This window comes from Thermobia domestica, chromosome 9, assembly GCF_964235325.1.
Source record: "Thermobia domestica chromosome 9, izTheDome1.hap1.1, whole genome shotgun sequence".
NCBI lineage: Eukaryota > Metazoa > Arthropoda > Insecta > Zygentoma > Lepismatidae > Thermobia > Thermobia domestica.
In genome coordinates this window covers 85,599,665-85,616,229 of record NC_137462.1, presented here as the reverse complement: position 1 = coordinate 85,616,229, position 16,565 = coordinate 85,599,665, and the positions used below count along the sequence as shown (strand labels likewise).

At 35.8% G+C, this 16,565-nt stretch overlaps 1 protein-coding gene across 3 annotated transcripts in view; it reads right to left on the bottom strand.

The window, feature by feature from the left end:
* Positions 1-1,304: 1,304 nt before the first annotated feature.
* LOC145694808 (uncharacterized) overlaps positions 1,305-16,565 on the bottom strand; it is a 137,132-nt gene continuing 121,871 nt past the window's right edge. For all 3 annotated transcript variants that reach the window (XM_081771454.1, XM_081771455.1, XM_081771456.1), the window contains exon 6: positions 1,305-12,572. In XM_081771454.1, coding sequence (XP_081627580.1) covers positions 10,553-12,572 — 2,020 coding nt within the window. In that variant the 3' untranslated portion in view covers positions 1,305-10,552. The remainder of the gene's footprint in view (positions 12,573-16,565) is intronic.

Sequence of the window (16,565 nt, the reverse complement as noted above, 5' to 3'; positions counted from 1 at the left end):
ACTGGTACTTAAATGAAAATATCACATCTGACTGCTATGACGTAACGTCATAGTACTATCCAAGATAATAACGTAAGAAATAGCTTCGTTCTCATATAAAATAAACTTACACACAATACTCAAGTAATACAACACACAAAAAATAATTAAATTGCTACCTAAATAAGGTTCAAAATAATTGGACACAAATTTATGTACAAAGTAAAATGTCAAGAGAAATCAATCTCATGTTATTTCGAATGACAGCACATGTTACATTTTGATTTAACGAATTAACGTCTTGCTGTAAAAGAAACAAAATATATTCTAAATAATATTTAAAAGCAAGCTTTTTCTACCAACATCTACACTGCTACTATTAAAGATCTTCATTTGGTTTGTCACTGAAAAAAGTTAGTTCTTCAGTTCAATCAAACCATTAGCCTATCTAAAACATTCAGGCAATACCCGGTATAAACACTTCAGTTAATACTTCACAGTGCACTGAATTATCAGCCTTTATCAACAAACAGTTCTATTAAATACACTTTTTTTCTTTCTTATTTTTGCCTGTACGATTTAATTTATTTAGCACTTTTTCTATTACACAATTACTATATTTTACCTCGTTATTTCTTTTTGGAAGAACCCTGTCCTGTCCATTTTCACACACGTGCACACACGCACATACACGCAGCACTCGCACAACCTCTGATGTTTGTGTTCTAAATATGAAATTAACTCACTACTGCGTATAACAAATTATGTTGCTATTTATCGGCTTATTTTCGATTTTAAAAAAAATCGATAAATATCATAATAAAAATAAGCTTTCTATTAAGTTTCATCTCTCTAAACGTAAAATCACAAAATGATATAAAAATCACACCAGCTTACAACTCATGACACTGTTTCTTATGCATTTTAAAACTCCGAGGGATCATTTTCAATAAAAATGTAAAATATTATCCTAAAAGCTGCCTAAATTAATGTAGAAGTCAAGTTGCGAGTTTCGTGTAACAAGTATCACTGGGCATAACAAAGCATAACTGAGAATATTATACACACTTTGGGTGATCAGAGAGCATAGTTTACGAACTTTCTGTCCAAAGTTTAAATATGCGAATAAAAGATTTTTTTGGTGCCAAGTGTTTGAGAGAGACATATATACTGTCCGAGTGAAAGTTTTACAAACCGAACAGTGAACATGGCTCAGTACAGCCAAAAACTTATAACAAATTTAATATTCGCTTGGTCGACAGGAAATCATTCGACGTATAACAAGAGACATAGAACTAATTAGCACTCCTATTGAACTGCAGTAGTTTTTCTTTTTTCATTTGTAACAAAATATTATGCACTAACTAATTATGGATACAAACCCGAATTAAACAAACTTTTATTACATATGGTATTACTTGTATTTAGTACTCCCCATATGTTTATTTATTGAACACTGAGTTAATGTGTATCGTGAAGAAGAGTTAATGAGAAGTCCCTGAGCTAACAAAATAAAAAGTATGATCTCAGCACTGCATCCCTGTAGGTCTAATGTGAAAGCTGAAATAACGGTGCCATCCGTATCAGATTCGAGATTTACAAGGTATTATCCTACTTACCTTGCCTCACTAAAACTATCGGCGGAACAACAACACGAAAAGTTTGTCAATATCAAGCTATAACAAATAATTTCACTTGAATAAACTCTACTGTACTTGGAGATGCAACACATGCTAATAAAATTAAACCATCCAGGCAGATCAAAACTTATTTCATTTAACATTTATTCGTAGTCATCTTGGCACCTTGCACCATTATTATTCCCCTTTCCCCCATTTTACACATAAAACTGGCAGACACATTTATTACCTAACAGGTCTTTTTATCTATCATTCATTTAACAATGGATGTATAAAATACACCATGAACATATAAGTGATGGAGTAACACACATCGTCTCACACTCACAAGCGTACAAAAAAAATCCTTTTCACATTTAACATATATGTACATCACAGTTCATTTACCTCTAGTCTAATTACTGATAAATACTAATATCTGTACAAATTGGTAATTATAACAACCTTCTCAATTACCTATTAACACATTTGCTGCTGGTATTCTACAATAATCTATCTTTATATATATGTATCTATATATAAAAGAAATAGTAGTATTCTACATAATACTGTTATTGTAATAGTCAGTCATCACTGGGTCACAAGACGATGGCGTTATTTATGGCATTATTTTCTTATTACTTGTACTAAATATAATTATGCAAAAATGACCGCATATACAAAAAAATAATTTAAAAAGGACGCACTACTTCTCTCCCTTTGAAAAGAAATTCTCGAGATTAATATTCTTTCTCCTTTATAAATTAACAATAGATACCCAACGGAGATTCCATGTAGTATATGATACAATTTATTCGGACTATGTACTGAGTTTAATCTGAAGTATGATTCTTATCTACTGATGCAAATGTATCTACAATTAGTGAAGCTATATCCATGAACTTTCTTCACGCGCGTTGGAAGCTCCAATGACATCGTTCTCAAATTATTTCTGATGAAACTGAAATGATGGTAATTACTTGGCCTTTTTGGTCTTCTCTTTTTTTAAAGTTGTTTTGCTTCACTATTATACCATTAACGCGTTGAATCACAAAAATCCATTAAGCAATATCTACATAAAGTTAAATCACTGTAAGTTCCTTTTGATATCCAAGATAATCATGGGACGTTAAGCTTAAAAAATTAACTTTTACTCCTAAATCATGAGAAAATACATATTCCACTCTAGAAAATAATTTTCCTATTGAATAAAGAAGATTAATGGCAATTATATGCAGGGAAAACTACAAATATCAGAGCATTTCAATGTTCTCTGTACATTCGAATTTTCATTAGTGTTTTCTTTTCAGATTACTGAATAAACTATATGACCATACGGAACAAATTCATTACATCATCACAGTAATTAATCATGGTAAATTAATATGACATCATTTATAGGGAAAATATGTAGCCAGAAGTTTCATATATAAAAAAGAAAAAATCTCTTCATACACCTACATAAAATAAACGAAAACAAAAAATATGGACACCACTTCGAGTTTTACGAACACTTACATGCCTCTGAGCTGTTGTTACTCTAAAATATTCTGATTACACACAATTTATGAACCACCAGCTGCAATATATAACAACGAATACAACTAAATATACGTTATTCAGATCTGATTAAAAAGGCCCACAGACGTACAGAGTTGTGTTTTTCAAACAGCACAAGTAAACATATGTTTATTTATAAAGTGAAGGCAACGAGAGGTTCTTAGGTTCTACGCTCCAACACATTGTTTTTAAGCGTACAATAATATAAATTAAGTTACTATTGCATATATAAGTGAGAAATTGCTCCAAATATTGCATATTTATTAATAACAAATTACTCCAATTTTTGTATCACTCTGACAGGAGTCTTTTTTTTTTTTTTTTTTAAATAATATCTTCTGATTTAAGCATAAAGTCATCCTTGAAGTATAGGTAATTGCAATTGTTAATGAGAAGCCTTCTAAAAGAAATCATACAAATTAAGATGATATAACCAACATATCACATGTATACTTGCCGCCACATCAAGGTTGGAAACTTTTAATTGTAAGTTTAAACCTCCCATTAGCAATTATAACTACCACCATCTTAATGAACGGGAAACTTTTATGGATTCATCTCTCTTCCTTCTTGTTCTAGTTTTGAGACATACATTTAACGGATATATTACTAAACACAGCGTTCTGTTTTACAATATTAATGATTTCAACTAAAACATTAAGTATTTAGTTTTACGTCCCATGGTCTTACCCCCGAAGGATTATTCTCCGCGTAAAATACCTGTATCAAAAGCTCTCATCTCGGGTTGCAGAAATCATGGGTAAAACTGTTTAAGTATTTTCCCATGCATCTAATAATGTATATATAGTTCGTTTTAATGATCTGCTTTAATGCAATTCCAATAAGACAAATGTTGATGCCTAATTCTAACACACATTTGCCTAAGTTAAATGTGGTTACATATCTAAAAATAGCTCTCGGGAAATAATTTACATCAGTTTAAAGCTGCATGATTTACTTCACGAACTGCAAGTTATTAGAATAAATGATTTCGTTTACGTACTTTGTATCTACCTACTACAGGGATATCATGGGAGTCTCGGGATGGAAGTTCAACACCACAATTATGTTCTTTATTTCCTCTTACTAAAAATGGCAGTCATGTTCATGTAGTGGTATTCGTAACTGTTCTCATAAAATTATATGTAGCATAAATTAGTGAGAAATTACTTCCAAATATTATATATACATATCTGTGATATGTTACTCCAATTTTCACAATATTCTGAGTATTCCATGTCACATGCCACCGGATACTGGTGAATTTAAAGGTACTTTGAGATAAACTTATTTTTGAAGTACAATCATCTTCAATATTAATAACTGTCTTCTAGTCTGATCCTTCTATATTATGCATAACATATTGCTTGCTTTCGAGGGAATTCTACAGGTATATTCAGTCAATTTGGAACTCTAGGACTTTAAAAACATCTCAATTTATTTTTAGATTATGCATACTAAAAAGAAAAAATGAAATGAAATCTTTAAGTTTTACGTCCCACAGTTATGTCGGTTAGGCTAAAGGAGACGGTGATGATGAGAAATGAATGAAGAAAGTAGGAGGAAACGAGAGAATCCCGAGAAAACCCACGCACACGGTGTTTATCCATTACAAATTTCACTTGGTGCGGACTGGGATCGAACCCAATACCCCATACACCAGAGGTGAACGCTCTACCACTGAGCCACCGCGGCCCCCCATACTAAAAAGAAATGAAATGAAATGAAATCTTTGAGTTTTACGTCCCACGGCTACGCCGGTTAGGCCAAAGGAGACGGTGATGATGAGTAATGAATGAAATGGTGGAATGAAGAAGTGGGACCATACTAAAAAGAATCAAAAAGCCTAACTTCCAGCTGAAAATCTCTATCATAAAAAAAAACTACGGTTCCGCTGACGGTTACTCGTGATCGGAGGAACATAAAGTTGTTTTAAACTTTATTCTCCTAATTACTTAAGTAACTATGGCCTACGGAATCCGAAGGTTCAATGCCGCATTCACAAAAGCTCTCCATCAACTTCTATCCTTAGCCAACTGGATCCAGTTTCTACTTTGTATTCCTATTTCTGCAAAATCCATCTTAATATTATCCTCCCATTTGCGCCTAGGTCTTCCTAACTGTCGTTTTCCGATTGGACTTCCAGTTAAAACTTTGAAAGCATTCCTATTTTCTTCCATTCTGGCTATATGGCCTGCTCACCTGAGCCTCCTAGATTTGATGGCCCCTACAATGTTCGGTAAACGGTATAAATTATGTAGCTCCTCGTTATGAAGTTTCCGCGATCCCCATTCCTGTTCCTCTTCGGTCCGAATATTCGTCTCAATATCTTATTCTCAAATAGTTCAGTCTACGTTCTTTTCTCAGTGTAAGCGGCCATGTTTCGCAACCAAACAGAACAGGAGTGATTATCGTTTTATATTCACAATTACTCCTGTTTGATTTCCCAATTTCAGTTGTAATTATATTTCGTGAATATCTGTTATTTCTTGTTTTCTTTATCCTTCACTAACTACGTATGTATTACTGCTCAAAAGTAGTACCTTTCAACTGTTTAGTGTTGCAAACGGTCATATTCAAAACTAAAGAAAATAATGTTCCAATGGAATTACAAAGTTGCTTCTTTACCTAATCACTGTGTAAGAGCATACAGTTTGGTATAAAACAAAACTAGCTGTGCTAGGGAGAGCACAAATACTATCTAACACAGTCAGAGCAGGAAGACAGAGAGGTAGCCCGCTAACTCACATGAGAGGCAAGATCCCGATATATTTTTATTACTTTAAAATCAATCCGTATATTTCTTTCGTAGATTTTACAAATTTATGCCCCGCTAAAATAGAATACCATCGAGTCCCGAAGGGGTGATGCGTTTTGGAGCACTATGTGTACTGAATCAATCAGTACGTTCCTCTTCACTACTACATCACATATTTCGTAAATAAGTTGCTAAGACGGTGAGTTCAAAATACTGACACTTATGCCCTGTTGTCAGTTTACATAACATGATTTCACTACGCACCTTCATATAGTCCAAGTTTAGACTTAATTTTCTCCAAAGTCATCGTACAGTGATGACCCATTTATCTGATGCTTACATTTCGTAAATTTTGGGGACTACCAGAAGAACATAACCCGTAATTTAACAATCTTTAAGGAATAATAAACTGACAGACACTTTTTGAGATTGTCTAACCATTCACGTAACGTGTATTTTGCTAGTACAACAGAAACTTTACTGTGCTATTCAATCTACAACAGAAATTTTACTGTGCTTATTATTGGAAATTACGCAACTGACTCGTCTGAAAACACAGGCTTGCTGAATTTGCAGTTGATGAATAGCCCACGGTTATGCCGGCTAGACTACAGAAGATGATGATGATGAGAAATGAATGAAAGGGGTGGAAAAAGAAAGTGGAAGGACCCCGAGAAAACCCACGTACACGGTGTTTGTCCACCACAGTTCACTTGGTGCAAGCTAGAATCGAACCAAGGACCCATGCACCAGAGGTGAAGGAGTTTATTGCTCATAAAAAAATACTAATTAAACAATTTTAGAAAAGGAACACGTTGAAAAGCTTAAACGTGTTTATAACAATAGGACTACGAATACAAGGCACTACGAAACATTTAGTGTAACTAAGCACACAGTAGATCCATGTCACTAGCAGCAAACATGTCAGGGTGCTGTACATTTAATTTCAGCATTTTGCGACATAGCTACAAGACAGTTGATCATCTACAACAGAATGGATTTTGACGAATAACTTAAGTGTGACACGCAAACAATATTTACCATTATCACTTCAACCCTGCACTACTTTTCTTATGAGAGTTACTGTGGAGAATCATGATTTAAAGACTGATAAATAAACAAATCAAAGAATGTATCTACAATCAGTTAATTTTTACAGTGAAATAACTGATCTAGGTCATCTACATGAAGTGCCCTGATCTGAAAGCAGAACAGAACTGTCCTCGCAATATCTCTTAAGCAAACTGGTAGCATTATATAATGACTGTAATACTAAAGTTATTTTCTGTTGGTCTAGTTTCTAGTGCACGCGCCTTTGGTGCAAGGGATACATAGTTCGATTCCCGGTGAGACAGCATTGAAATCTCAATATATTACACCAGCTTGGATTCTCCCTTAAACTTCGGTCCATGTCCCATTTAGCCTCGGTGTTGAAAAGGAACACTAAACCTTAATAACAAAACCAACGTTGCTTCTACGCAAAATAGGACTGGTATAAGTGTTATCGAGTACAGTTGGTTAGCTTGCTTAAGTTCTCAAACTCTTTAAGTACATTTATTAGAGAGAGCTCTTTCATTTTCCACTTCAGATTTCACAATAGGCTATGCTTAAGTGCGGGGAACGTTGTAGAATGGCTCTGTCTTTCCATCTGTTAGAAGGGATTAGAGCAAAAACAATGTGTGCGATAAATGTATTTTGTTATGGATTCACACTCTCAAACATAGATATCATATCCGATCCTATCCCTAAATTTAAGCCGAAAGTGGTAGAAATCTGCTACATCCTATTTTAACATTGATTCCTATGGAGCAAAAAGATAATAATAGATAGCAAGGAATGTTTTTCAATATGGACTCCACGTCCCAGGAAGTTTCCATCTCTGTCCTTATCCCGTTCTTTGACCAGTTTCAATATTGGAAAAAAATGAAATCTTAGTTTTACGTCCCACGATTATGCCGGTTAGGCTAAAGGAGACGGTGATGATGAGTAATGAATGAAATGGTGGAATGAAGAAAGTGGGAGGAAACGGAAGAACCCCGAGAAAACCCACGCACACGGTGTTTGTCCACTACAAAGTTCACTTGGCTGGGGCTGGGATCGAACCCGGGACCCCAAGCACTAGAGGTGAACGCTCTACCACTGAGCCATCGCGGCCCGCAGTTTCAATATTGGATCCTCACATTTGTGTTCGTGATTTCATAATGTGAAACAATACTCATTTGTTTCTATTAAGAATAACCTGTTGCCCTATGAACCTACTGATATTTGGAAGACCTGACTTTTGTACATTGAAGCGAAGAAAATGTGTAAAATCTGCTACGTTATTCATGAAAATAGTTTTCTCCTATATAAGATTCTCAAAACGCACCCCTTAATCAGTTTTATCAAAACAGCGACACAGCAAAATCACTTCCTATTAGCAACCTCTTAATGAGTTTTCACAAAGTCAACTCCAGAATGAATCTTATCACAACCCAGATCTAGTTATACTTTTTCTTTGTACTTGGTACGATAAATTTATTCCATTTCATTAAACTCAGTAACTTCTACTGCCAACAGTCGTATTCACACGAACTTTTAATAAGTTAAGATCGTCCTAGTGTCAGAAAATAACACTTACTTTTAATTCAAGTGAAAAGGACCGCGCACAGTAATTTACTCCACTTTACAAAACCATTAAATCTTTTAACCTTATAATGTCAACTATAAATACGAAAAATGGGAAAACACTAAAAAAAAATGAGAATTTCTTTCAACTTTTATTTCGTTTTGGTACGTTTTTTCTCTATTAATTTAAAAAAAAAATAAATTTTCAAGGTCTGATAACAAAATTCGTGGTGTATTCCCGGTTGGGAGGGCATTGGTGTAAAGATATTATTACAGACTTCCCACATGTACATTCATACAACCGCGACATTGCTAAATCTCTTTCCTGCATTCGAAAACAGTAAAATTGATGACAAGAATTTATTTTTTCCAATACGGCTCAATGATTTTTCCCAACACGAGATCACCTCAGCATTTTCTTACTCTCGAACACATATTATCATCAATTCTCACGGAAACCGATGTAGTCGTTTCCGAAATAACGTTTACAAGTAACAAAGTATTACTGTATTTAGACAGTACGATTATTAACACAACATTGATTTTAAATACTGTTGACGTCTGTGTTATAATCCTATTTCGATATTAATTCCTACACCAATCGCTACCATAAACCACTACCATATCTGGTTTGTTTCCAACTATGGTGTGGAACGAACAGTTCATGTTTACCCAATATAATTCTATTATTAGATTATGCAGCTCCCGTATCTGGTGAAAATGAGACTCGTAATTGGATTTTCTTCTTCCAAAGTGACACATGTATAATAAGAAATAAATACTCATCTCATAATGATGCTAGAGGGCTGGAACAAGTATAGTGGCTCTAAGCAAATTTCAGGCTATATTATCAGGATAAAAATTGACCTTAATTACGTCCTTCTTGTGGCTGAGTTTTACCTTTCAAATAGGGTTTCATATTTTCCCACTTATTTCACAATATAAGGGACGCGCATCAGGACTGAAACTACTAAAGTGTATCGTAGTAATTAAAATGCAGCTAGATGGTAATGTACATGCGTTTTCGCTTTCTTAACTTCAAGGCTGGAGGGTGAGAATGGGAGTAACTATCTGAAACTCATTCAACTTTATGTTTTCTCTCTCTCTCTCTCTCTCTCTCTCTCTGTATATATATATATATATATATATATATATATATATATATATATATATATATATATATATAAATAAACAATTGCATTTAATGCAGGCTGGAGATGTTACTGCTTAATTGTAAGGAATTAGTGATTGCTTCCAAATACTTAGTCTTTCCCTCACAAAGACATTCAACCTTAAAATAAAGCAAAGTTTGAAATTCTAGTCTTTTAAGACAGGTCAACGCAGAGCTATTTGTGTGTATGAAAGACAGACGCCACCACAACCGCCAAAATTTGAACTATAGTACTTGTCTTACCGGGAAAAAATTGAGAAACTTTATTATTGCATTTTAGAAATCTTTTCAGTCGTAAGGAGGACGTAATTAAGCCCACTTTTACAGCATAAAACTTTCTTAAAACAATGGTTGTCCCAACTGGTATTTTCCAAAAAGCTAAGATATTTACGAATGCCAAAAATGACTGACTGCTGATTGGCACATGACAGCCGTTTTTAAAAGAAACAGAAAGTAAATAATTGTGATTTTGAACTTTCCTCTAAAGCAGATATAAGAAAACAATGAAATGATCTAATAATAAATTCGGATTAATTTGCTGAAATTTCGAATGAAAAAACGAACTCTCATCAACTTTGAATAGTCTAAGAACGGAATGTATGATATTAAAAAAATGTCAAAACAGAAGTTAGGCAAGAAAACATATCTAATCAATGTTATTAAAGAAAACATGCAAACACATAGTAATCTTGTCCAATTGTATGCCTATTGTATATGTAATCATGACTAGGCCTGATTTCTCCCACATATAAAACGGAATGTTGATGCCATTCTATGAGAGAATAATCGTGCGAGAATTAATATCATATGTCCACCAGCAACAAATGCATTACAATGATTACAACTAAAAGCAACCTACTACTCGTTTCCAGGTTTATCAAACATCGGTACTTGTACTTGAACATCTGATACTTGAACAGGTACCGACGCCTGAACTTCCTGCTGTGGATCTGATACTGGTACTGGAGGTACTTGGGTTTGTTTCTCTTCGTTATGAAGCTTCGAATGAACAGATAAACTATACTTCTGAGTGAAACTTTTACCACATATCTGGCATTTATACGGTTTCTCGCCTGAATGGCGTTTCGTGTGTTGAACCAGTCCATGTTTCTGGGCAAAATATTTTCCACACTGCTGACACATAAAGGGTTTTTCTGGGGTCTGCTGCCTGGCAGGAGCGAGGAAGTGACTGCCATCAGAGAACGTGATGCCACATATGTCACTGACGTAAGTCTTCTCGGCAGTGTGCAATTTTGTGTGAACAAACAGTCCTTCTCGAGTGGGGAAGCCATTGCCACACTGTTTACAAGTAAACGGGCGATTGCCTGTATGCACCCGGGAATGAACGACCAACTCACACTTGCGAGGGAAGCCCTCGCCACAATGTTCGCACACGTAGGGCCGTTCTCCCGAATGAATTCGCTGATGCGACAACAGCGTGCGTCGTTGAAGAAATTCTTTACCGCATATGGGACAAGTATATGGCTCGATGCCGTGTAATCGGAGGTGAGTAACGAGTTGAAACTTACGATGAAACGCATTACCACACTCCTTACACACGTATGGGCGCTCGCCACCATGGAATCGTGAATGCATTAACAGATGATCCTTCTGAGAGAATGACTCTCCACACTCTTCGCAAATATATGGGCGTTCTCCCGTGTGGACTTTGCCATGTGTTACAAGATGGCGTTTTTGGGCGAATGTCTTTCCACACTCAGCACACACATGAGGTCTGTCCTTGGTATGGATTCGCGCATGCGTCACTAGGTGATGTTTCAATGTAAATGACTTTTTACATTCTTTACATTTATAAGGGCGTTCCCCCGTATGAAGCTTCGAGTGAGTGACAAGGCAGTGTTTATGGGCAAAAGTTTTTCCGCAGTCCTTGCATATATACGGTCGTTCCCCCGTATGAACCCTTGTGTGCGTTACCAGATGATGCTTCAACAGAAATGTTTTTCCACATTCAGGGCAACTAAACGGCCGCTCCTTCACCTTGGGTTTAGAAGGACCCGGAAGAGGATTTCCTTCTAAATCCTTTGGGCCGCCACTGTCGCTGCCCGCCTGGCTCATGTCGCCAGCACCTGACAGATCAGTATTCATGTGATTCTCCACTTTTGTACCGCTATTTGCTCCTCCTGCAGTGCCCATTGCAGCATTCGCACGAGCCATAGCGTCCTTTTTGATAAATGATTCGCCACACTGTGATGCCGCTGTTTGCATAGTAGTTGTCGGAAACGATTGTTTGATACACATACCGGAATTGCCGCTACAGAAATATGGATTCTGATCACAATTGCACTTAGGATCCATAAAATGGGCACCTGGCTGCAAACACGACTTGTCACATATTCCACCAAACATTAGGGGATTGTTACATATGCCTTCATTCATTGGGAATGTTTTTCTACACAACATATTCATACTTTTATTAAAATTTAACGATTGTTTCAAGGCTATTGCTTGTTCGTTATTTGCATACATGTAATGTTTGTTCACGAAAGGCACTTCACTCTGCATTTTGGAGGCTACTGACATTATTGGCAGGGAATGTTTTGGATCTGATTGATCTCCACGCGATTGTTTCTGAACGCCCGTGGGATCAGTATTTACACCACATTCAGCAGACATGTTCCATGGATGATGAAAACTTGTTGATATGCAATCTTTTCCAGTTGAAGACGTGGCCGTGCATATTGTTTTATGGGTTCCCACTTGACAACTAGTGCTACTTTGAAAAACATCACGAAGAAAGGACTCTTCCTGTCTAAGTCTTTCAACCAGAAGTTCAGGAACTACTTTCAGAGAATCAAAATGCACTAGAGACGCATGGCTGCTCCATCCCATAGAAGATCCATAATTTGGTGTTTGAGAACTGAAAAAACAAAACGTAGTACAATTTAAGACCATTTTTATGAAAAATGAAAACATTTTTATGCAAAAGAAACACAAGGATGTACAAAGAATACTATGTACACATAATGTAAATCCTTACATGTATTACCGTTATTCATTAAATTGCTATTACCACATTTTGCTTATTAATTGTAATATATTACATTATCTAACCATATTATCAATATATCAATATGAAAAACAAGAAAAGAAACAATCGAAAAGGAAAAGCAGAATTAAATTTAAATATGGTGAAAATTCTAAATACATGAATAAAACAAGTTTAACACTTTTAGAAGGCTATCACCATGAGATGGATTAAGACAGATAATGATAATGACAGGTATTCCAAATAATGATAATGATCTTGATGAGCGCAGTGCGAGTTTATCCCTTTTATATTACATATTTAAATCGTGAATACGAGCAGCTATTTAATTTCTAATGAACGAAACAAGTCGTTAAAAGGACTGGGCAACACAACAACTGGAAAAATAAATAATTATCAATACACCCCTGTATGTTCTCCACGCTAGTCTAAAGCGTATCTTTGAAGCACAAGGTTCTGGGACGAACACACTTCCGTGGTTCACATTTCATAATAAATCAACTCTCACCTAAACCGGTGCTGACAAAGGATGGAGTACGAATCAAAAGCAAGCGGCCATCCTACTGGTCTATGGTTAAGTGGTCCCAATACAATAGCTGAGATTACACCTTAAATTGTAGGCCCACGTCTCATATACCCTCGTTGCTATATGGATTTTCTAAGCTTGACCCTACTACTGATATTATAATCAAATTTTTATGTTATAAGCAAATGGGTTGGGTATGGCGCAGGTACTGTTTATGGCCACCATACCCCTTATGGCCGCTTTCATGTTGTTATCCCTTTATTAACCCTTTTAAATTATGATGGCACAACACTTGTGACATGGCGCCGACCTTCGGAATTTGCTTTATAAGTCTCTAGTAAAGGTTTCTAGACCGTTTTTTTTTTTTTTTTTTGCATTCATTCAAATATGGAAGCATCATAGAACATATTTTATGGGCATTTTGCAGCCTCGCGTGCTCTGTCTGGGGGCTGTGACGTCACAAACATGGGCGATCGGTTTTAAAAAAGGGTATATTTGAGAAGTTTTTTTTTTTTTTTTTCCAAAAAATCCCTGACAAATTACTATTTACCCTAGAATCATGGTTTGTACCTCGTTGTTTCGTTATGAGACAGGCTTTCGAAATGTACCACTTAAATTTCCTATCGTGTACCAGAAGCGGGAAAATCTCGACCAAAATGGAAAAAGGGGATTTTTTAAAGAAAAAATGCCCTTTTCCCCATTTTTGTCTTCACAGGTACACGATAGCGAAATTTGAAAGGCTGCCTTATGCTGAAGAAAATGAGGTATGACTCATGTTGCTAGTCAACAGACGTGTCAAAAAAATCTCAATTATTTCTATATTTTTATTTTTTACACATTTTTAGTCAATTACTTTAATAAAGTATCTACAGTATTATCACTATTTATTCTAAAGTTATGATACGTACCTCGTTTTCTTTGGCATGAACCAGTGTTTCAAACGGATCCACTTGCATGTTTCTAGCATGTACCATAGTGGAGAAAATTCGAGAAAAAAAATCGGAATGCGAGTGGTACCGTTTGAAAGATTGGTTTTGGCCAAACAAAACGGTGTATCAATCATGTCTCTACAATAATTAGGGATGAGTCAGGAAATTTTTATATAAAAATGGGTTATCAATTGCTCACATAGGGGAAAGCTGATACTGTTTGCACATGGGGTAAGATATAACATTGAAGCTCCGTACAGTTATTACACATAGTATGTAGGATGTTTGAGATTTTTTGGGGCTCTGTTGGTTGATACAGGAGCCGCCTAGAGGGGGCCCAAAATCGGGGAAACGGGGATTTTTTGACAAAAATTTCCTTTTTTCGCGAATTTTCTCCACTATGGTACATGCTAGAGACATGCGAGTGGTACCGTTTGGAAGACTGGTTCATGGCAAAGAAAACGAGGTACAATTCATGTTCCCACAATGAACAGTCTTGATGATGAAGATAGTATAGAAATTCACTAAAAAGGTATTATCAAGGGAAAATATGTAAATCGACTATAGCATCAAAACTATTCATCCCAGGGCCACTCTTTGTATCTCATTCTCTTCACCATAAAGCAAAGTTTTTTTTAGTAGCATTCTCATGATCGTATCCTATAAAAAAGGGGAGATATTCGCGCTAAAAAAGGGATTTTTAAAAAAGAAAATCCCTTTCTTCAACTTTAAGCGGAAATTTCCCGCATTTGGTACACTTTAGGGAAATTTTAAGGACGCAGTTAGAAACACTGCTTTACTAGAAACAAAAAGGGGTATGAACCATAATCCTACGATAAATAGTCTTGACGGAATAGATGATTGAGTGAAAGTCTACAAAATACCTCAAAAAAGCCATAATTTAAAAGGGTTAAGCTTCATGCTGTTTTCTACCAATCGAAACAAATCGTGTTAAAAGCAACGTTGTTACATTTTGTGTGTTGTAATGCACAAAATTCTCCAATTTGTTGTGAAATTGTACCAAATTTCCTAGAAAGTACAAACTTAGTTCGCTCGTAAGAAAAAAATTCTATATTTCCTTTATAATGTTATCGTAATTCCAGGGCCGGCGCGAGGGGGGTCGAGCCGTGCCACCGCCCAGGGTGGCAAAATTTGGAAAGAAAATAATACTATCAAAATATAATGATTCGTAATAGGCCCACATGGAAAAATTAAATTGTGTTTACCCGAGAATGTAACTGAACTTTACTCACATTCAGGAAAATACTCACTCAGGAAATTCAAAGCATTCCCTCTCATTTTCAATTGTAAACTACTACTAGTCTCAGGTATCTCGTTCAATATTTCCTTGCAGCGGCGTAGATAAGATTTTCAACTAGGGTGGATAAGATTATCAAGGCGTCTTTATTGCTATTCAGCAATGTTATAACGCTCCACTCCAAGTATGCACTTGAGACAGGCCGTTCTAGCCTACAGCATCTAGAGACATTTAGGTTCTAGCAGCAGGTTTTTAACCAATTTACAAATTGTTCATTCCAAATATGGGAAATTGTACAGCATATTTTTTCTTGAGAAATATCTGCTAGAATCATTTGCGCAATTGCGCGTGCATTACGGGTTTTCCCGTTTTCGCGAGCCTTCTATATTCCTTGCAGTAGCCATCCACTAAACCTTGTCGTTAACGATGCAGACACAGCATCTCAGTACACCGTTTCATTGTTTGTATAGTTAAAAAAAGGTTTGACATTTTCTCTGCATGAGTTCAATGTTGAGTCATTCTAAAGGAACATATTAGCAATCTCACTTTAGAGCCATTAAGCACCAAAAGGTGGGAGAGCCGAATTGATGCTCAGATTCCACTTAAATATCAAATAGGGAAGGTTTATGATGCCTTACTTCAAATAAGTAACGACAATAAAACAGAATGGTCTCCCACCATGCTCTGCGTATAGCAAACCAACTGCGTGACTTTACTTTCCTTTGCTCACTCGTTATCTGGTATAACTTTTTATTCCACATAAACATAGTAAGCAAAAGTCTCCAAAGCATTGATTCTCATGTGTTGGATGCAATCGGGTTTCTTGAAAATATATGAGAGGAGCAGAAATGATGCAAAATTTCAATCTTACTTAGTTGATTTAACGGGGTTATCATCAGCATTAGATATGGATGATCCACGGATAGATAATTCAGTGAAAGCTCGGAAGTCGAAAGAAGAGACAGTTTCAGTACGAGACAGAGGATGAAGCAATTGAAAATCCACAAACAAGATACAAGATGGATTTTTATTACAAATTTCTAGACGGGATTGTGTTAGCTATAAGAGAAAGGTTTGAGCAACTTAAACATCACTGCGAGTATCTCTATTTCCTTTACGATATAAGTAATCTTAAAGATATGCCACCTGAA